We start from the raw sequence: 23,782 nt of genomic DNA on the forward strand, positions 1-23,782 counted from the left end.
CCCCAGGCAGCATCCTGGTGAATCTCCCCTGCATCCTCTCCAGTGCAATCACATCCTTCCTATAATGTGGTGACCAGAACTGCACACAGTGCTCCAGCTGTGACCTCACCAAAGTCCTACACAACTCCAACATGACTTCCCTGCTTTTGTAATCTATACCCTGATTGATGAGGAAAGTGTCCCAGACAAGTTTCCAATGCCCGGGGCCAGCATGTGTGCAGGAAGTGTCTCCAGCTGCAGCTCCTGGAAGCCCAGACCCTGGAGCTGGGACGGCAGATGGAGACACTGTGGAGCATCCACAAGATGGAAAGTAGAAAGAATAGCATCTCTAGAGAGGTAGTCAAATGGCAGGCTGACTCCAATGGTGATCATCAAACAGAGCGAGAGCACTAGGCAGGAAGTGCCAGAACCTTCTGTGGCCATTTCCTTGCAAAACCACTTTGGATACGGTTGAGGGGAATGGCTTCTCAACGGATAACAGCAGCAGCCAAATTCGGAGCACCACAGTCGACTCTGCTGCTCCGGGAAAGAGAAAAAGGTGTAAAAGTGCAATGGTCCTAAAAGCAGAATACAGTGAGTCAGGAAGAAAGTTGGGAAGTAAGACCTCAAAGGTAATGATCTCAGAATTACTACCAGTGCCACGTGTTAGTCAGAGCAGAAATAGCAGGATATACAGGATGAATACATGGCTGAAAATATGGTTTTGGGGGAGGATTTCAGATCCCTGGGGCCTTGGGACTGGTTCTGGGGGAAGTGGGACCTGTACAGACTAGATCCAGCAGAGGAGCATTCTGGGAGAAGTTGACACAGTGGATAGTGGAAAAACCCCTCCAGTAATAAAAGGGAGAAAGAGCACCCATCTCGCAATCACTCTCCCCAAATTAACATTCTCACCAGTGAAGACATATGTGAAGTATTCATTCAACACTCTACCAATGTTCTCTAGCTCCACCCACAGATTGCCCCCATGGTCCCTACTCTTTCCCTGATTATCTTCTTCTCATTGATATACTTATAGATTATCTGAGGATTTTCCCTACTTTTACCAGCCAGTGCTTTCTCATATCCTGTCTTTCTCCCCTCACTGCTTTGTTAAACTTCACCCTGCACTTTCTGTCCTCCACTAATGCCTCTGCTGATTTGGTCCCACTGTGCCTGCTAAAAGCCTTTCCTTTCCTCTCATTCCTGAATAGTTCTTGTCATCCATGATTCTCTTGGTTTTTTATTTCTTCCTATTACCTTAGATGGAATATGTTGGGTCTGTACCCTCCCCATTTCCTTTTTGAACATTCCCTACTGCTCTTCTGTAGATTGCCCCATATTGACCAGATCTTGCCTTATTTCATGAAAATCCTCTCCCCACCAATCCAAAACTTTTTTTCTAACTTGTCCATTTCTTTGTCCATAACAAGCTTAAATTATACTGTGTTATGATCGCTATCAGTGAAATGCTCCCCCATCACCACCTCAACCACCTGTCTGGCTTCATTCCCTAGAATCAGGTCCAGCACAGCTCCCTCCCTTGTCAGACCCTTCACATATTGATCTAAAAGGTTCTCCTGTACAAATTTCAACAAATCCACTCTATCCAAACCCTTAACACTGTCTAAATACTGTTACTACTGGCAATGTTGAAATCACCTAATACAATTACCCTGTTATTGTTTTTACACACTTCCATGAATTGTGCACATATTTGCTCCTCAATTTCCACTGACTTTCTGGGGGTCTATAATAAACACTTAACAATGTGGCTGCCCTTTGTTTTACTCTTCAGATCTAGACACAAAACTTCTTTTGATGCCCACTCCGAGATATCAGAGGTGATTCTCCCATCCACTGCACTGCTTTTGTAGTGCGGTGGGTCAGGAAACTCAGATACAGGCGGTTTGTTGGTGTCTGCAAATCTCCAGCTGCCAGATTTCCAGCACTGCCAGCTTCATTCAGCAATCGGCATGGAGCTGCATAAATTATGTAAATGAGCATTTAAATACAATTTAAATATTATTAGTGGGCCAGCTAGCTTCTTCCCCTTCTCTAGCAGGGTTTACAATAGTTCCCACTTGCATGGAGCTGATCCCACTGGAGTAAAAGGGGGGCCATCGAGATCCCTCAGAGGGTTGGGGGGCCCAGAGGGGTGCTGCCCGAGCATTGCCAGCTTGGCAGTGTCAGCCTGGTCCACTGGCACTGCCCAAAGGGCAAAGTGCCAATGTCCAAGGGGTGCCTAGCGGAGGTAGAGCCTAATTGGATACAAGCCTCTGGGGGGGGCGGAAAGAGATCAATGGGGGTATGGGTGGGTCCTGCTGCCACTCTGCACTCGGGCTTGTTAACAGACGGGAGGGAGTCCAGTGATCAGAGCTGGGCATCAGTGATCGGGATGGGAGGATGGAGGGTCAGCCTGCTGGGAGGGTAGGGACTCAGGGCTGTGGGGGTAGGGGGGTTTTTGACCTGCTGGCTGTTGGGGGGGGCATGGGGACAGATATTGAAGCTGGCCCGGATATTTCTGTGGAGGCCAGTGATCAGGTCATGGGTGTGTCAGAGAGTCAGGAATGGAGGGTTACTGTGCTAGCCAGCCATCGAGCTGGCCAGCAATGTGGGGTCACCATGGATGCGCCGATCTCGGTTCAGACAGGTCAGCAGACACACAGTGGCCCATTCAGCTCTCAGTGGCCTCTCCAGCAGGACTAGGCCCTGCCACTGGATTTTCAACGTGATTCATGCTAAGGCACCCTAAAGTGCACAGAGTGTGGGAGATTCATTTTAAAACTGCTGCTGAAGAAAAGCAGCGGGATTTACTCCAGTTTTTGCATGAATTTGACATGTAAAATTTCTGTGGGAGAATTGCCCCCATCATCTCTCCTTACTGCAGTAACTGGCTCCTAACTCTAACCACCCTCGCCCCCGCCCCCTCCCCCATTCTCAGCCAGAACATCGAGCTGTCAATCCTACCCCTTGCTCCTTCAACCATGTTTCTAAGTTTAAGCAATAAATTCTTCAAAACTGACACATCCATAGATTAAATGATTCATTTCTAAACCTTGGGACATTAAACCCCCCATTTCCACCTTATAGAAATGGAACTCTGATTCTAAGGATCAATCTCAGGAGGCGTGGTGAATTGCTGCAGTGTGACTTGAGCTACTACACACTGTCTATTGTGTTCTGGTCGTGGAGACAGTGAAGATTTAAGTTGGGTGACTGCCCTCTTGGGCAGTCTTAGACCTGACTGTGAAAGGGTTCACTTCTTAAATAAAGAGCTCCCATTGTTCAAGTTATCAAACCTACCTTGAGATTCTTTATGCACCCTCAGTCCAGAGGGGCATACATAATATCTGGGAACACAACCATCTAAACATTCCCCTTCCAAGTCACTCACTATCCCAACTTGAAAATATATCACCGTTCCTTCACTGGCACTGGGTCAAAATCCTGGAACTCGCTCCCTAACAGCACCTATACCTCAGTGACTGAGTTGTTCAAGAAGGCATCTCATCACTACCTTTTCAAAGGCAACTGAAGATGGGCAATAAATGCTGACCCAGCCAGTAACACCCATATCTCATCATTTTAAAAGGATAGAACCTAACGATAGTATCCTTACGATGAACCAGTACAGACTCATTGGGCCAAATGGCTTCTATTTATACTATAAATATCCTGAGATTCTGTGAAACAAGAAGCCCCAGTCAGCAGATGAACAAGAAATCCAACACAGCAGTGAACATGAAAAAACAGGCAGTATACAGGAACCACCCGCACCTGTCTTTACAAAGGAAGAAGGTGCTACTTAGACTGAGTGACAGGAGGTAACTGGTCCACTCGAGAAATTCACAATGGAGAAGGAGGAGGTGTTAGAAAGCTTTTCTTTTAGAATCCTATGAGATGCATCCAAAGATACTGAGGGAGGTGAGAGTCGAAATTTCAGATGCACAGCTGAGAATCTTCCTTAAGCATGGGTGGTGCTGGAGGACTGGAGAATTGTGAATGTTACACCCTGGTTCAAAAGTCAGCTTAACTTCAGTGACAGGGAAATGTCTGGAAGCTACAGCTGTGGTCAACGTCAATAATCACAGGTATAGAATAATTAAGGAAAGTCAGCATGGATTGATTGAGGGAAAATTAACTGCCCCCATTGTTAAAGCAGCATGAGGTATAGAGAGAAAACCCTCTCAAGGATTTACAATAGCTTCAGAATAAAACTCTGATGTTGCCTATTGCTTAGACTCAGGGTTATAACGATATTATTCACAACATATTCATAATTTGCATAAGCAGGAAATAAAATAAGACAAGGAAAATGAGAATTTAATGCTGTATTTTAATAAAAGGAATGTGATAAGGGAAAGATGTAAAGTAGATAATTCATGCTAACATTTCCCGAACAGGATCTGAACTGCCCATGTGAAAATAGATTTTTTACTGCATAAATCCATCTAAATCCTGAGATACAGAGAGGATGGTTTCTGTGTTAAGTACAATCCTTAGGGTTATTATCAAACATTTTACTGTGAATAGCAATGTCAAAAAGAAGCCACTCCAATAATTAAAGTGCCACCTAAACACTCTGACTTCTAAAGAGACTTGCTTTATGTACAAAGGCTTTCTCTTGGGTAATATTTTATTAATACGTGAACATTTTCAATGCATCAGAATTGTTTGGGTACTTTTTCAGCCTACTTTTTATAACATCTAGGTTCAGTTACACTTTTAAAATTTATCTTCAGCATGCAGCAATGCTGACACTTGCTGCACTTCCATGCTTGCCGTTGAGAAAGTGACAATAGGTTTTCTTCACAGACCAGTGCGAGCCAGCAATTTAAATGATTCCAGAAAAAAGAAGTGAGTCGTTGCTGATTTGTCTGTATTCATCACAGGGCCACCATGAACTTTGGTTTCTTCAGCATCTTCTTCTTTGCATTCTTTAGCCGATAAACCACATTAGCAATGTCATCTGTGAAAGACTGGAGACAACAATATGGTACACAACAATATTATATGGATCACACATTTAAATATTTTAAATTGACAAATATGCCATTGACATCACACAATCTGCACAAAAACTCATTCCCTGAATACATTAGAAAAGACCCTTTGGCCTCATGTGAACCCCGATTCCCCAGTAGAAGCCCATCCCTCCAAACTCTTACTCTATAGTTGCCCATCCAAATATATATCATACCTCAATACTATTGGTATTTTTACTAAGATCCCGATAGATTATTTACAGGAGGATGGCCTATTTGTAAAGATGGTGGGTGGAGGTGTGGGGGGGGTGGCGGTGAGATAGCCTGATTCAAGGCTGATTAGCCTATTGGTGGTGAGGAAACAATTTGAGACAATAATTAAATGAAAGAAGCTTAGATTTATTATTAGTAACTGGCGTTTGACCATCTCAGTTCCTTTCTTTCATGAAACAATATTGTGCAGTTGATAAAACACCACATAATAGATGCGTTAGCAAAATTAAAGTCTGTGGGATTAAGGGGACAGTGGCTGTTTGAATATCAAATTGCAGGAGTGTCAGGCCATTATAATGAGGGAGCTTTTCCAGATAATATCAGGAATTAAGAACTTCTGTCATGTGACAAAGCCTGAAAAGTTTTTTTTTCCAAAGGTGCTCTCAATAGAGTAAAGAAGAGGATATTTGATAATATTTCCAGCGACAGAGGGTTGGTAGCAAGAAGGTTCAGATATGAAGTGATTGGTAAATGAACCTGAAATCACTGCCTGAATAGATCACGGATATCGAATATATTCAGTATCAACTTTTAAAAGATAATTGATAAATACTCGACAGGAAGTGCTCAGATTTCAGTTACTTTGTCAGAGCAGGCCGAGAGGAGCGATTTGTGGTGGGAGTGTGAAGGTAAGAGACTGACTTTTTGTCTTAGTTTTTCGCGGGGTTTCTCTTTTTTCCCAGTTTTTTAAACAGTAAAGTGGAAATAGGCCAAAGGGTGACCTGGGAAGATTTAGAAAGCAGGCTGCACTATCCAGTGGGCAGCAGAGTGAGAGCTAAAGGGCTTTGGCTCAACGGGCTTAGGCAGAAACGGGCGAGGCAGGGTAACTAATTCTCAGTTACTTTTCCTGTGAAATTTGAAGAAAAGGGGAATTATGAGTGTGAGGCCAGTCTGTTGTTCTCAGTGTCAGGTGTGGGAGGTCCTGGAATCTCCTGGCCTCCCGGACGTCCATATCTGTGCCGGGTGCGTCCAGTTGCCGCTCCTAAGGGGCCGTGTTAGGGAACTGGAGCTGCAGCTCGAGGACCTTCATCTGGACAGGGAGAACGAGGGGGTGATCGAGAGGAGTTACAGGCTGGTGGTCACACTGGGGCCACGGGAGGCAGGCAAGTGGGTCATGGTTAGAAAGGGGAAAGGTCAGGTGTTTGAGAGTACCCCTTAGCAATAAGTACTCCTGCTTGAGTACTGTTGCGGGGGGACAGCTGACCTGGTGGAAGCAGCAGTGGCCATGCCTCCAGCGTGGAGTCAGGCCCTGTAGCCTAGGAGGGTAAGGGGAGGCGGAGAAAGGCAGTAGTGATAGGGGACTCTACAGTGAGGGGGTCGGACAAGCAATTTTGTGGAGGCAGACAAGAAACTCGGATGGTAGTTTGCCTCCCTGGTGCCGGGATCCGGGATGTTTCTGATCGCATCCAGGATATCCTGACGTGGGAGGGAGAGGAGCCAGAGGTTGTGGTACATATGGTATCGCTGACATAGGTAGGAAAAGGAAAGGGGTCATGAAAAGAAAATATAGGGAGTTAGGTAGAGTTGAGAAGAAGGATTGCAAAGGTAGTAATCTCAGGATTGCTGCCTGTGCCGCGAGACAGCAAGAGTAGGAATGGAATGAGGTGGAGGGTGAATGCGTGGCTGAGGGACTGGAGCATGGGGCAGGGATTCAGGTTCCTGGATCATTGGGACCTCTTTAGGGGCAGGTGTGACCTGTACAAAAAGGAGGGTTGCACTTGAATCCCAGGGGGACCAATATCCTGGCCGGGAGGTTTGCTAAGGCTACTGGGGAGAGTTTAAACTAGAACGGTTGGGGGGGGTGGGAATCGAAACAAAGTGACTGCGGGAGAGGTTAGCTCACAAATAGAGAAAGCTTGTCAACAGTGTGAGAGGGAGGATAGGTGGGTGATGGAGAAGGGGAGCACTCAGGCCGATGGTTTGAGATGTGTCTATTTTAACACTAGGAGTGTTAACAAAGTGGATGAGCTTAGAGTGTGGATCGCTACTTGGAAATGTGATGTGGTGGCCATTACAGAGAGTTGGATGACTCGGGGACAGGACTGGATACTTCAAGTGCCTGGTTTCAGATGTTTCAGGAGAGACAGGGAGGGAGGCAAAAGAGGTGGGGTTGATCAGAGGTAGTGTCACGGCTGTAGAGAAGGTAGACGCCATGGAGGGATTGTCTGCAGAGTCTCTGGGTGGAGGTTCGGAACAGGAAGGGGTCAATAACTTTACTGGGTGTTTTCTATAGGCTGCCCGATACTAACAGGGATGTTGAGGAACAGATAGGGAAACAGATTCTGGAGCGAAGTAACAATAACAGAGTTGTCATGATGGGAGACTTTAATTCCCCAAATATCGATTGGAATCTCCCTAGGGTAAGGGGTTTAGATGGGGAGGAGTTTGTTAGGTGTGTTCAGGAGAGTTTCCTGACACAGTATGTGGATAAGCTGATAAGAGGAGTGGCTAGACTTGATTTGGTATTAGGTAATGAACCTGGACAGGTGTCAGATCTCTCAGTGGGAGAGCATTTTGGAGATAGTGATCATAATTCTATCTCCTTTACAATAGCATCGGAGAGAGATAGGATCAGACAAACTAGGAAAGTGTTTAATTGGAGTAAGGGGAATTTTGAGGCTATCAGGCAGGAAATTGGAGGCTTAAATTGGAAAGAGGTTTTCTTAGGGAAACATACAGAAGAAATGTGGCAAATTTTCAAGGAATATTTGTCTGGAGTTCTGTACAGCAATGCTCCGATGAGACAGGAAAGTTATGGTAGGCTAAAGGAACCGTGGTGCATGAAAGAATTTAGTCAAGAAGAAAAGAAAAGCTTACAAAAAGTTCAGAGAGCTAGGAAATGTTAGAGATCTAGACGAGTATATGGCTAATAGGAAGGAACTTAAGAAGGATATTAGGAGAGCCAGAAGGGGTCACGAGAAGGCCTTGGCAGGTAAGATTAAGGAAAACCCCAAGGCATTCTACAAGTATGTGAAGAGCAAAAGGATTAGACATAGAAGGATAGGATCTATCAAGTGTGATGGTGGGAATGTTTGTATGGAACTGGAAGAGATAGCAGAGATACTTAATGAATACCTTACTTCAGTATTCACTATGGAAAAGGATCTTGGTGGGTGTAGTGCAGACTTGCAGCAGACTGAAAAGCTTGAGCATGTAGATATTAAGAAAGGGGATGTGTTGGAGCTTTTGAAAAGCATCAAGTTAGATAAGTCACCGGGACCAGAGGAGATGTACCCCAGGTTACTGTGGGATGCGAGGGAGGAGATTGCTGAGCCTCTGGCGATGATCTTTGCATCATCAATGGAGACGGAAGAGGTTCCAGAGGATTGGAGGATTGTGGATGCTGTTCCTTTATTCAAGAAAGGGAGTAGAGATAGCCCAGGAAATTATAGACCAGTGAGTCTAACCTCAGTGGTTGGAAAGTTGATGGAGAAGATCCTGAGAGGCAGGAATTATGAACATTTGGAGAGGTATAGTATGATCAAAAATAGTCAGCATGGCTTTGTCAAAGGCAGATCGTGCCTTATGAGCCTGATTGAATTTTTTGAGGATGTGACTAAACACATTGATGAAGGAAGAGTGATAGATGTGGTTTATATGGACTTCAGCAAGGCATTTGATAAGGTCCCCCATGCAAGGCTTATTGAGAAAGTGAGGGGCCATGGGATCCAAGGGGACATTGCTTTATGGATCCAGAACTGGCTTGCCCACAGAAAGCAAAGAGTGGTTGTAGATGGATCATATTCTGCATGAAGGTCGGTCACCACTGGAGTGCCCCAGGGATCTGTTCTGGGACCCTTACTGTTTGTGATTTTTATAGATGACCTGGATGAGGAAGTGGAGGGATGGGTTGGTAAGTTTGCTGATGACACAAAGGTTGGAGATGTTGTGGACAGTGTGGAGGGATGTCAGAAGTTGCAGCGAGACATAGATAGGATGCAAGACTGGGCGGAGAAGTGGCAGATGGAGTTCAACCCAGATAAGTGTGAAGTGGTTCATTTTGGCAGGTCAAATAGGATGGAAGAATATAATATTAATGGTAGGATTCTTGGCAGTGTGGAAGATCAGAAGGATCTTGGGGTCCGAGTTCATAGGATGCTCTAATCAACTTCGCAGGTAGAGGATGTGGTTAAGGTGGCGTATGGTGTACTGGCCTTCATCAATCGAGGAATTGAGTTTAGGATTTGGGAGATAATGCTGCAGCTGTACAAGACCCTGGTCAGACCCCACTTGGAGTACTGTGCTCATTACAGGAAGGATGTGGAAGCTGTTGAAAGGGTGCTGAGGAGATTTACAAGGATATTGCCTGGATTAGGTGGCATGCCTTATGAAGATAGGTTGAGAGAGCTCGATCTTTTCTCTTTGGGGAGACGAAGGATGAGAGGTGACCTGATAGAGGTTTATAAAATGATGAGAGGTATTGACTGAGTGGATTCTCGGAGGCTATTTCCCAGGGCTGAAATGGCTGCCACAAGAGGACACAGGTTTAAGGTGCTGGGGAGTAGGTACAGAGGAGATGTCAGGGGTAAGTTTTTCACTCAGAGGGTGGTGGGTGCATGGAATCGGCTGCCAGTGATGGTGGAGGTGGATTCAATAGGGTCTTTTAAGAGACTTTTAGATAAGGACACGGGACTTAGTAAGACAGAGGGTTATAGGTAAGCCTAGTAGGTAGGGACATGTTCGGCACAACTTGTGGGCTGAAGGGCCTGTTTGTGCTGTAGTTTTTCTATGTTTCTACCTTCTTGCTCGCATGGAGTAACTGACCCTAATACTTGCTATGAATTCCTCCATTGTTCTAACTAGGCCTTGGAATAAGTTATGAAGCCTGCAAGGGGTAAATGGGAACCAAAAGAGAAAATGCTGATGTTCTGGGTCCAGGTGATCCTTTGTCAAAGCATCTTTGTCAGTTCTTTTCTCTCCTTACAGATGCTGCCAGACCTGCTGAGATTTTCCAGCATTTTCTCTTCTGGTTTCAGGTTCCATCATCTCCAGTAATTTGCTTTTATCCAGGGGTAAATAGGATACAGGGACAAACAGGACAATAATTAAACAGTTAAAATTACAGATCGGCAGGTTAGTTTTCACTTACCGAGTGAAAACGACCAATTGAAATTTAGCATTTAATAAACTGAATAAATTATCTGAGAATCAAATAATGAAACCAATCAATTTAACTTCAGTGGAAGCTTCTAGAGACTAAATGAATAACCACTAGGGTGTACCTTAAGGAAAGACAGTATAGATCTGTTACGATCTGTTAGCTGTTTAACTAACTTGCTGGAGTTTTTGATGAGGTAGCAGAATGGTTGGCAAGTTGTTGATGTGATGGACATGGACATCTGTGAAACGTTTCAGAGAGTGTTTCACACAACAGTCTTGTGGGCAAAGATAAAGCTTATGGAATAAAAAGCAGATAGAACATAGAACACTACAGCACAAGCAGGCCCTTCGGCCCACAAGTTGCACCGATCACATCTATACCTACCAAGCCATAGAACTATCTGTAACTTCCAATGCCATTAGGTCCCATGTATTCATCCAGAAGTCTTTTAAAAAAGACCCCAGTGAGTTCGCCTCTATCACCACCGACGGCAGCCGATTCCACTCACTCACCACCCTCTGAGTGAAAAACTTACCCCTGACATCTCTGTACTTGCTCCCCAGCACCTTAAACCTGTGTCCTCTCATAGCGACTGTTTCAGCCCTGGGAAATAGCCCCTGAGAATCCACCCTATCTATTCCTCTCAACATTTTATAAACCTCTATCAGGTCGCCTCTCAACCCTCGTCTCTCCAGGGAGAACAGACCGAGCTCCCTCAACCTATCCTCATAAGGCATGCCTCCCAATCCAGGCAACATCCTTGTAAATCTCCTCTGCACCCTCTCAATAGCTTCCACATCCTTCCTATAGTGAGGCGACCAGAACTGCGCACAGTACTCCAAGTGGGATCTGACAAGGGTCTTATAAAGTTGCAGCATTACCTCCCGATTCCTAAACTCAATCCCTCGATTAATGAAGGCTAGTACACCATACGATGAGCAACATGAATGCAGAACTGGCTGAGGGACAGGAAACAGAGATTAGTGGTTAATGAATATTTTTCAGACTGGACATGAAGCTTTGTAGAGTTCACCAAGGGTTGGTGTTGGAATCTTTGCTTTTCCTGATTTTTATTAATATCTAGACCTTGGGGGCACAGGGTACAATTTCAAACTTTGTGAAAAATACATTGGAAGCTATGTGAACCGTGAGTAGGATGGAAATCTATATGGAGGGCTGTGACAAAAGGCGCTCCTCAGGGATCAGTGCTGGGACCTTTGCTTTTTTTAATATATATAAATGATTTGGAGGAAAATGTAACTGGTTTGATTAGTAAGTTTGTGGATGACACAAATGTTGGTGGATTTGCAGATAGTGATGAGGACCATCAGAGGATACAGAGCAGTTGGAGACTTGGGCGGAGAGATGGCAGATGGAGTTCAATCCAGACAAATGTGAGGTAATGCATTTTGGAAGGGCTAATATAGATAGGAAATATACAGTAAATGGCAGAAGAGTATTGACAGGCAGAGGGATCTGGGTGTACAGGTACACAGATCACTGAAAGTGGCAATGCAGGTGGAGAAGGTAGTCAAGAAGGCATACGGCATGCTTGCCTTCATTGGCCGGGGTATTGAGTTTAAAAATTGACAAGTCATGTTGCAGCTTTATAGAACCTTAGTAAGGCCGCACTTGGAATATAGTGTTCAATTCTGATCGCCTCACTATCAGAAGGATGTGGAGGCTTTGGAGAGGGTACAGAAAAGATTTACCAGGATGTTGCCCTGGTATGGAGGGCATTAGCTATGAGGAGAGGTTGTGAAAACTTGGTTTATTTTCACTGCAACAACGGAGGTTGAGGGGTGACCTTATAGAAGTCTGCAAGATTATGAGAGGCATGCAGAGTGAATAGTCAGAAGCATTTTCCCAGGGTGAAAAATCAATTACAAGGGGGGCACAGGTTTAAGATGTGCGGGGCAAGGTTCAAAGGAGATGTATGAGCCAGATTTTTTACACAGAGGGTGGTGGGTGCCTGGAACTCATCGCCAGGGGAGGTAGTGGAAGCAGATACGACAGTGGCTTTTAAGGGGCGTCATGACAAATACATGAATAGGGTGGAATAGAGGGATGCGGTAGGGGGTTTTAGTTCAGTCGGGCAGCATGGCTTGGAGGGCTGTAGGGCCAAAGGACCTGTTCCTGCGCTGTAATTTTCTTTGTTCTTTATATACATATAGACAAAGCATACAGGATGGTGTGTGTATATATACACACATATATATCCTCAGCTTTGTGATGGTGCTCTGTGATTTTGTGAAATGACAGCTGAGTTTGGAAGGCTCAGGTTTGCAAAATATTATCCACTAGGAGCCAGAACTGATCATTTCAATGCAACACATGCAGGCTTGGATTAACAGGTTCACCATTTGAAAATGTGAACTCACCTTATTTTTTATAACATATTTTCATTCTTAAAAGCATTGAATGACATAATGATTTATATGGAGAGTGTATACTATTCGAGCTTGTTTATACATAGATGAAAAAGGATTAAGGACGTAAACTAAAAAATTAGGATTTTATTTTCAGAAAAACAAGTTTAATTAAAGAATGACAAACAAGCCTCTACAATGAGAGATCTGCAAGTCCAGCCCTAATATCGGTACTTGCACTAATCAGTCCTTACCTTCACAACAGATTCCCTGTCTCGCTTGGTGCTTAGTGCCTCATACAAGGGTTGTGCTGTTGCTGCATCCTGGAAAAGAAGTCGGGACACATTGAAACAGCTTTGTTTAGTGCCTTTTGTTAGCAAATAAAGAGAGTTTAAACAATTTATATTTGTACTCGTGATAGAAATAATGTACCGTTTTAAGTTTAAGCTTAATTTGTGTTTGTGTGCTAAGAAAGGGTTAACACATTAGTTAGCTTCATGTTAAATAAAGATGCCTGCATGTCTATAGGTTTTAGTTTTGTTTAAAATTTGCCTGTATTTTAATTAATGGTTTACAACATAAAAACAATTACAGGCTTTTAAAGAAGACTAAGTTGTTGCTTAGCAATCAGAGGCTCACAATGAAAACAGAACCTGGTCACCCAGAAGCAAGACACTTTTCACAGAAGTTGCCGGGGCAGACAGGAAAATACAGTCAGACAGAAGCAAGTTTCAAAAGTACAGTCAGAAACAAGGAATGAAAAGAGAAATTCAAAGACTCAAATCAATGGGACAATGTAGTGTAATCTGAATAAGGTACTGTTCACTGAAGTTAAAGACAGGGGAGGCTTCCATGGAGTTACCGTGAAAATCCCCTAGTTGCCACACTCCTGTTCAGGTACACTGAGGGAGAATTTAGCACGGCCAATGCACCTAACCAGCACCTCTTTCAGATTGTGGGAGGAAATTGAGCACCCAGAGGAAAGCCACTCAGACACGGGGTGAGTGTGCAGACTCCGCACAGACAGTGACCCAAACCAGGAATCAAACTCAGGCTCCCGGCACTGTGAAGTAGCAATGTTAACCATTGTGCCATCATGCCACCCGCACAAGCTGCAGAGCTAGAGAAGTCAAACATCTGAAGTAATCCTAAGGTTGGTGATACCTTAATACAGCCAGTGAAGCAATGGAGTCTCATTGGTGTTGCAAGGCATCTTACAGATTGTGTGGAAGCTTGGATACACAGAGTGTGCCAGGAGACAGGAATACTGAAAGGTAATGTATTGATGTGGATAAAGAACTAGTTGTCAGACAGGAAGCAGAGAGTGGGAATAAACAGGCAGCGAATCGTGAAAACCGCAGGGTTCAGTTCAGACCCAGCTGTTCACAATATACACTCATGATTTGGACAAAGGAATTGAATGCAATATCTCCAAATTTGCAGACAACACTAAGCTGGATGGCAGTGTGGAGGAGGATGCTAGGGGGCTGCAGGGTGACTTGGACAGGCTGGTTGAGTGGGAAAATATTTGACACATGCAATATAATGTGGATAAATGTGAGGTTATCCACTTTGGTGGCAAAAACAGGAAGGAAGATTATTATCTGAATGGTGGCATTTTAGGAAAAGAGGAAGTGCAACATGACCTGGGTGTCATGGTGGAACAGTCGCTGAAGGTGGGCACACAGGTACAGCAGGCAGTGAAGAAAACTAATGGCATGCTGGCCTTCATTGCAGGAGGATTTGAGTATAAAGATGTCTTGCTGCATTTATACAGGGCATTGGTGAGGCCACACCTTGAGTATTGTGTGTAGTTTTAGTCTCCTAGTCTGAGGAAGGACATTCTTCCTACTGAGGGAGCCCAGTGAAGGTTCACCAGACCGATTTCTGGAACAGCAGGACTGACATTTTGAAGAGACTGGATTGGCCTTGCTTGTCCTCACTGGAGTTTTGAACAGTGAGAGGGGATCTCAAAGAAATATATAAAATCCTGGTGGAACTGGACAGACTGGATGTGGGAAGAATGTTCCCGATGTTGAAGAAGTCCAGAACTAGGGGTCACAGTCTAAGCATAAGGGGTAAGCCATTCAGGACTGAGATGAGAAAGAACTTCTTCACTAAGAGAGTTGTGAACCTGTTGAATTCTCTACCACAGAAAGCTATCGGGGCCTGTTCATTGGATATATTTAAGAGGGAGCTGGATGTGGTCCTTGTGGCTAAAGGGATCAAGGGGTACGGACAGAAAGCAAGAGTGGGATATTGAAAGTGCACGATCAGCTATGATCAGAATGAGTGGTGTTGCAGGTTCGAAGGCTGAATGGCCTACTCCTGAACCTACTCTCCTATTTTGTAAGTGTTGAAATCCTGGACATGGATCCTTGGTGAAAGCATCCAAGAGAAAGCGTGTTTAGAAGAACACTCCAAGTGTGTTCTTCAGGTGCAGAGTTTGCAGAACCTCGTGTGGAAGTCAGGGTTTAAGTGAAATCAATTTGCTCAAATTTAGACAAGCATCTGGTTGTGATTTCATAAAATCCACAGAAATTGTATTGGATGGCATTTGTCATTTGGTTTCAGAGTATGGTGTGTCTGGCCACATGTTGCCTGTTGGTTTACACGGATTGTGTACTTACAGAGAATATAAGCAAATAAATAGCAGAATCAGGTTTTCTAACTCCCAATCCACTTGGAATGTTCTAGAATTGAGAGAGTTTTGGAACGTTCACTATTTCTGCAGCTATCTCCATTTGTTCAAAAGATGACAGACCATCAGGTTCCAGGGATTTAACAGATTTTAATCCTTTAAATTTCTCTGGTACGTTTTTCATGCTGCTACTAATTAAATTCCTTATTCCTTTTCAGCCTATGGTTACCCTCTATTTCTGGAGACAAATTTGTGTTTTCTACTGTGAAGCTAGACACCAAGTATTTGTTCAATGTTATTTCCTCATTCTATGATAACTTCTCTCTCTTTAACTCTAAGGAACCAATGTTTACATAGAGGCACAAAAACTAGGAGCAGGCGTAGGCCATTCAGCCCTTCAAGTCTGCCCCACCATTCAAGATGATCATTGTTGATAACTCAATGCTATATTCCTACTTTTCCTCATATCACTTAATGACATTTAAATCTAAAAAAATTCTATTGCTTTCTTCAATACTGTATTATCCCTCTTTTGCATCCTGCCTGTCTTTTCATGAAATGTGGTGTAGCATGGTATGTTATTTCTCATTCATGATCAAATTGTAATCATGGCTCTGAAATGGTGATTAGAAGTAAACTATTATTTTCTATTTATATCACTAATCGCTCTAACCTACACTAAGTGGCGATTTAGCATGGCCAATCCACCTAAACCGCACATCTTTGGATATATGGAGACAGAAACTTAATTTACAAGATAATGGTCCAACCATTATTTGTAAATTGAGTTTTTGTTTGTATTTGCCCTGATTGTGAACAGAAGTTCTCACTGACCTGACGAAGGAGCAGGGCTCTGAAAGCTCGTGCTACCAAATAAACCTGTTGGACTTTAAGCTGGTGTTCTGAGACTTCTTACTGTGCTTACCCCAGTCCGACATCGGCACCTCCACATCACGGATACAAGAGCAGGTCTGAGGTTGGGAATTCTGTGAAACTCTGAAGTAAAAAAGTAAACAACACTCCTGTCTCCTACAGCCTGTCTACCATCTACAAGGCAAAAATCAGTAGTGTAAAGGAATACTCTCCACTTGCCTGGAAAAGTACAGCTCCAACATTCAGGAAACTCAGCATCATCCAGGACAAGGCAGCCCACGTGATTGGAACCCCATTCCAAACAGTCACTCCCTCTACCACCACACCCAGTGGCAGCTGTGCAAACCATCTACAAGGTGAACTACAGGAACTCACCAAGGCTCTTTCAGCAGCAGCTTTCAAACCCACAATTTCTACCAGTTAGAAAGAGAATGGCAGCAAATACATGGGAACACCACAACCTGGAATTTTCACTCCAAACCACACACCATCCTGATATGGAAACATACCTCTGTTCCTTCATTGTCACTGGGTCACATTCAAGGAATTCCCTTCCTAAAAGCACTATAGGTGTTCCTACAACACATGAACTGCATCAAGAAAACAACTCACCATTATCTCGAGGGAATTAGGGAAAGATAACAGCCCTTTACAAGACGACTAGTCAGTGATGTGAAAATCCTATGAAAAGAAGAACTAAAAGACAGCTGGTTCCAGGAGATGTGTAAAAACTTTGAGCTGTTTCCCATGACAAATATTTCTACCACCTGTTAAAATCTTTTATTGAGTTACATCTTATCCTCCAGTACATCTCAATAGAAAAATGCATCACAAGTGAACCCAGACAGATGACCAAGTGGTATTATTGCTAGATTTTAATTCAGAAACTCAGCTCATGTTCTGGGGACCTGGGTTCAAATCCCACCATGGCAAATGGTGGAACTTGAATTCCAAAAAAATTCTGGAGTTAAGAATCTACTGGCGACAATGAAACCATTCTCAATTGTCAGAAAATCCCATCTGGTTCACTAGTGCCCTTTAGGGAAGGAAATCTGCTGTCCTTACCTGGCCTGGCCTACATGTGGCTTCAGCACCACAGCAATGTGGTTGACTCTTAACTGCCCCTCTGAACAAGGGCAAATAGGGATGGGCAATAAATGGTGGCCAACCAACGACGCCCATGTCCCACAAATGAATTTAAAAAACCAGAACATTTTAAAAACTAAGCAGGTTTGGTAGCATTTGTGTTCAGAGAGAAACAAGTGTTAGTATTTCAAGTCTGGGTGACTGTTCTTCAGCTCTGAACAAGAACTACGTAGACTCAAAACATCCTGTCAGACCTGTTTGACTTTTGTAGCATTTTCAGTTTTTAATTCAGATTTCTAGTAGCTGCAGTGTTTTGCTTGTAGTTTAATATTGGCAGGCTATTCAACTGGAGAAAGACTCACTGCCATCCACCAAATATCTCAAACATGCCCTTTACAGGCAAAATCATTGGACAGTGAGCAACAACAGGGAAATTGACTGATGTTATTTTATCTTGCATAATGGCTGTCAGGAAACAGAGGTAATTTTAAACAATCCAAATTTGAATTTGTGCGTATAAGAAATAAGATGTAGCTTTAAGTAAACTTAATTTTATGTTTCTGTATTTAGAAGGGTCAATGACTTTAGTTTGGCTTAGACGCATGCATAGTGTTGAGGGTTTATGGTGTGAAAGCAAACAGGGTTTAAAGAAAAAAAACGAGGCAGTTGCTTAGCAACCAGGGGCCACCCTGAAACTGAAAAAAACTTTTGAGTTAGTTGGAAGCCAGTGCCAGAAGAATCTCAACATTTGGAGCTGCAAAGAGCAGATTTATCAACAAAAACAAAAGAAACTCTCAAAAATAGGACAAAAATAATGTCTGAGGAAAACAAAGAACAAGAAATTGAACAAGGAGCAGTTCAGGAAAATTTAAGTAAAATACAACGAAAGTGCTCTGCATTAAAAATTTAGCTGCAAGAACCAGATTTAAAGTCAACTAGGTAAGAAGCCAGACATCCAAAGTAAATCAAAAGTTTTGCAACACCTTAATACAGCCTATTAATAAGTCACATTCTGTCGGCATGGATGGGTACCAGAGAGATTGTGTGGAAGCTTGAATCATGTGGAAATCCTAGTCAGAGAAATACTGAAAGAAGAGGTTAAATTCCTGAAGGTGAATCCTTGGTGAATGCACATGAGAAAAAGTGTTGTTTGGGAGAAGAATTCAAGTGTGTATTTCGAGAGTGGCGTTTAGAAATCTTTGTGTGAAAATCAAGAATTCCAGTGAGATGCATTGGCTCGCAGTGTGACAAGCAACTAGGAGGGTTTAATGAGAAACCACAGAAGTTGTATTGGGTAGCGTCTGTCACTTGTTCTCAGAGTGATGTGTCTGACCACAGTTTGCCTTTTGGTTTACATGAACTGAGTGCTTACTGAGAACATTAGAGTAAAAAATAGATTTCATTACTTGTGTTATCCTTACAATTCTTCTATTACTGTAAAGGTATACTGGGGTAAAGGAATTGTGTATAACAGTTAATCTTGTTTAAAAAATTAATCACAGGCAGTCCTGTGACTCCCTTTGTTCATCCACATCTCTAAACAAAAAATAAATAAACATTAGGATCTATCAAGCTGAGTTCCATTCTGGGGTCTGGCTTTTCCAGTAGTCATGATGTGGGTATGCCGGCGTTGGACTGGCGTAAACACAGTAAGAAGTCTGACAACACCAGGTTTTAGTCCAACCTATTTATTTGATAATATTCTCACTAGCTTTCGAGGGGACAGCCTCTTCGTCAGGTGAATGGAGAGCTCTCCATTCACCTGACGAAGAGGCTGTCCCCTCGAAAGCTAGTGAGAATATTATCAAATAAATAGGTTGGACTAAAACCTGGTGTTGTCAGACTTCTTACTGTGTTTTCCAGTAGTAACCTCAACTGGGGTCCTAACATAGCAACTGTTCCAGTTCAATATGTTCTGGGTTTATGCAGCCATTTTCCGGCTTAGTAAATGCTGATACGATATCAGTGAGCTGTATAATATAATTTGTTTTCTTTCATTTGGGATTCTTTTCACATCTGATCATTAGAAAGTTGGTTGGATACATTAGTAATGATATTCAGTTACCAATAAATACACATTTTAAAGGCAGACTGACTCCTTAAAAAAAACATTGATGCTCAGTGAGTTCTCATGGACATGCCTGGGAAATGTTATGGGCGGCGTCCAATTCCAGTTTCTTCCCTCATTTACATCCAATATGAATGTTAATTACTGTTATAGTTACAGATGGAGAATCACACAAAGCTCCTCGTCCTCCCAAGTCCCACCTGTTCATAGATATTTGCATAGAATACAGGTTACAATCTGAATTACATCTGGCCTGGACAAACATTATCCTGCTTGTCGAACTGTCACAACTGTTCCAGGATTTGTAAAAGATACTCACATATCTGAGTAACTGTTGGAAAATTGAGGAAAGAGCAAGAAAATAAATGATGAACTTGATTACCTGTACCTTACAATTGAGGGCATCGTAAATAGGGGACATGGACTGAACCCAACTTTCATAAATCGCCCCCTGTTCTGAATCATTCTTTCCAGCTCTGTGGAAAATAGAGAATTCTTCAATTACTGTTGGGCTTAATTGCATGAGCTTTAATCTGTATTTTCTTTAATTACTTTGTTTACAGGATGTGGAAAACTATGACAATAACACTATATTCCACACTCTCTTCTTTCCTTCTCTATGTACGGTATGCTTTGTCTGTATAACGTGTGAGAAATAATACTTTTCCCTCTGTACTAATACATGTGACAATAATAAATCAAATCCAAATCAAATCAAAGGCATGTTGTTGGCCAGGTTTAGATCTATTCCCAATCCTTAATTTTCCTGGAGAAGGTGGAAAGTTAGTTTATGAAAGGTGGTTTATGTGGATCCATGAAGATGTGTCATTGTTTTCATTCCTGGTGCAGCAAGCAGATGTAAGGAATTAAAAAGGAACAAACTTACATTTATAGATGTCATTTCATATCCTTAGAATTCTACACTCTGCAATGATTTGGATATTATTTACAAAGTATAGTTCATCTTACAGGGCTACAAGATGGGTTTATAAAAGCTTTTCCTGCAAGAGCAGGAAATGTAGCAGGTGGGATGATTCAATGAAGTGGAAACTGAAATCTTAAATTTCCCACCAGTGATTTGAGATGATTTGAGGAGAGTGGAAGGGAACTAGTTCTATTTCAAACTTTGTAATGAGCATTTTTGCAGTAACTCCAAATACATATATGTTTCCAGAAAGGGGGAGGAGCTTTGCTTATGACCAATAGAAGGAGTTGAAATTCTCAGCAGCTCTGGGTAAAATCCATATCACTGTCTGCCTTCTTCACATTGGATTCAGGAGATTGAACAATGGGTTACAAACAAATATTTCAGCAGGAGGACAAAGGTCAACAACAACACTGGTCAACAACAGAGGCCACAATTCCAGCAGCAGGCAGTATCAGAGCCATAGGCTGTTTCTCCAGGGAAGACAGGCACTGGTCTGAACAGCAAATACCCAGCCAGGATGCGGAGCCTCCTGTTGGTGCTCTTGCCAGCCGCACAGTCAGCTGATTGTGGATTTCAGCAGTAAAAAACTTCTTCCGGCAATGGATTCCTTGTCTGTTGGCAGTACTTTCACTACAGTGTGGGCACCAAAAAAAAGAAAGACAGCAAAACAGTGTCCACTTCCGCTTCCAACATCAGGAATTGAATGCCTGAAAGAAAATAATGCCCCGAGTTGCCAAGAGCTGCTGAATACACAGTGGTGCAAGAAGATTGAAGTTGTCTCACTCACAGTATTTCTTCTATGAGTTCCTTCTGAGCCAGAGCCTCCTTCTGTGCATCCTGCATCCTGCCCTCCATTGCCAAGCGAGCACTGATCTGGGCAGTGTGAACCTGTAGAACGCTGAGGTTTATGTGGTCTTTAACAATGGCACTGGAAATATATTTAAAAAATCACCTTGTTCAGCCACATTGTCAGGGCTAATGCATGAACATTGCCACATAGGTACACACGGTAAATAAAACATAGAAAGTAAGAGCAAGAGTAGGCCATCCAGCCCTTACAGCCTGCTCAGACATTCAATATCATCATAGCTAATATCCTGTATCTCAAAACTCCATCCCCAACCAGTACCACACTCCTGTGCTCTCACCATATCCCTTGATACCCTTAGAATTTAGAAATCTGTTTATTTCCTTCTTAAATATACACTCAGAGACTTGGCCTCCACAGCCTTGTGGTACATAATTCCACATGTTCACCTGAGTGAAGAAGTTTCTCCACATCTCAGTCCTAAATCATAGAATCACACAATCCCTTCAGTGTAAAAGAAGGTCATTCATCTTACTAAGCCTGCACTGACAACAAACTTACCCAACAAACCCCAATATTTATCCTCCTATTCCCCGATACTAAGAAGCAATTTAACATGGCTAATCAGCCTAACCTTCAAATCGTTGGAATGTGGGAGGAAACCAGAGCACCCGGAGGAAATGCACGCAGACACAGGAAAAACATGCAGACTCCACCCAGACAGATCAAACCCAGGTCTCTGGTGCTGTGAGGCAGCAGTGCTAACCACTGTGCCATCATGTCACCTGATTGACTCAGGACTCACTTACTTTGACTCCACTTATCCGCTCACCATAATCCTTCATTCCTTTACTTTTCAAAAATCTATCTCTGCCTTAAAAACATCCAATGAGGGAGCCTCAACTGCTTCACTGGGCAGGGAATTCCACAGATTCACAACCCTTTACTTCCTCCTCAACTCAAGCCTAAATCTGCTCCTTCGTATTTTGACGCTATACCCCCTAGTTCTAGTTTCACCCGCCAGTGGAAACAACTTCCCTGCTTCACTTCCTTTCATAATTTTATGTTTCTATAAGGGCTCCCCTCATTCTTCTAAATTCCAATGAGTATAGTCCCAGTTTACTCAGTTTTCCTTCATAAGCCAACCCTCTCAACAATGTAGCACATAGAATCATGCTGGTACATGGCAGTGTTACATTAGAACCATGTGGACAGTGAAACAAATATACATGCTTGTACACTCTATTACAGAGGCAGTGCGCTCATGCTGTGAAATGTCTACACTTGACAAATCCTTTTTCATATATATATATATATATATCTTATTATGTATATGTGATATATGGACAATGTTGTGCTGGTACACAGGCAGGACTGTGCAAGTACAAAGAAAATGCTAGAATGGTATCTGATGTTACCTCAATGGCATATTGAGATAGATTTTTCATTCCGAGTGTAATTAGCAATCTCGATGCAAAATTACACAAGTTTCTAGAAATTAGTTTTTCCACAAGTTGCCCTTGAACATTGCCCCTCGTTCCTCTGTCTCAGCCACACTACTCAGGACCTTGTTCCTATCTCCTTTCTCCTTCACCCCTCATTCCTCTGTTTTTTGCTCCATTTTCCTCTCTCCTCTACTTCACTCCACCCACCTTCTGACACCCATATTCTTGGGGCAATAATTAATCCTGTAGAACACAAGAAATAGGAATGGGGTAGGTTCATATGACCCATCAAGCTTTCTCATCATTCACGATGATTGGCTGATCCTGGGCCTCAACTTAATTCACCCCCCACTCCCCTCCCCACAACCTATTCCCAATACCCCTTAATTTCTTTAAGCCAAAAATTTGCCTTTCCCAGCCTTAAAATGTATTGAACAATATAGCATCCACAAAGGTCTGGGGTAGAGAATTTCAAAAATTCATAACCTGTTTTAGTTTTGCTGATTAGTGGAAACAGCAGATAATATATTGGTAGGGATGATCTGACACTAAGACCTGATAATTACATCTGAATTTAGTCTAATGGGGATCAAAGAATCCCTACAATGCAAAAAAAGGCCATTTGGCCCAGTGAGTCTGCACCGACTCAGTTATAGTCCCAACACTCGCCCTACCCACAAAACGCCACCCATTTCCCATAGCCAATCCATCTAACCTTGGGTGACCCATGACATCATTGACGGGAGAGTGGGAAAAATACTACAGAAAATACCACTGGCATCAACTGTTCTTCCCACAGGAATTGCTGCTCCCACTACTGATTCCACCCACTGAAAATGGGAGTGGAAAATCCTCCCTAAGAGTTACAGGCCGGAGTACAAATGCAGATTGTCTCCTGTCAGATTTAACTTGAACATCTAAAATGAAGGTAGCATTCCTGTTTCCTCGTTCAATTCCTGCCTTTATGAAAATTATTTTGGAGGGCAAGCTCAGCCACATACCATTGCCTATAACTTGCTTCCTTTGTTCCTCTTCATCTCACCAATGTGAGGAGTTTAAGAATTTCTTTGGTTCATGATCAACTACCTTAAGTTGCCTCCACCCTGGCCTGTATTCTTCATATTCCTACTTCCAGATCTGTTTACAACTTTTCCTCTCAACTTCCCTGCCCACTCACACTCTCACCCAACTCTTAGCTTTAAAGGGGGGAGAAGGAATAAAGA

At 42.9% G+C, this 23,782-nt stretch overlaps 1 protein-coding gene across 4 annotated transcripts in view; it reads right to left on the bottom strand.

The window, feature by feature from the left end:
• Positions 1 to 4,298: 4,298 nt before the first annotated feature.
• LOC145361697 (circularly permutated Ras protein 1-like) overlaps positions 4,299 to 23,782 on the bottom strand; it is a 105,246-nt gene continuing 85,762 nt past the window's right edge. For all 4 annotated transcript variants that reach the window (XM_080217613.1, XM_080217609.1, XM_080217612.1 and 1 more), the window contains 4 exons: positions 21,094 to 21,234; positions 19,761 to 19,854; positions 12,965 to 13,033; positions 4,299 to 4,961 (listed from right to left, as the gene is read on the bottom strand). In XM_080217613.1, the coding sequence (XP_080073739.1) occupies positions 4,869 to 4,961; positions 12,965 to 13,033; positions 19,761 to 19,854; positions 21,094 to 21,234 (397 nt within the window). In that variant the 3' untranslated portion in view covers positions 4,299 to 4,868. The remainder of the gene's footprint in view (positions 4,962 to 12,964; positions 13,034 to 19,760; positions 19,855 to 21,093; positions 21,235 to 23,782) is intronic.

Source organism: Carcharhinus amblyrhynchos, chromosome 35 (genome assembly GCF_965287045.1).
Source record: "Carcharhinus amblyrhynchos chromosome 35, sCarAmb.v2.hapA, whole genome shotgun sequence".
Lineage (NCBI taxonomy): Eukaryota > Metazoa > Chordata > Chondrichthyes > Carcharhiniformes > Carcharhinidae > Carcharhinus > Carcharhinus amblyrhynchos.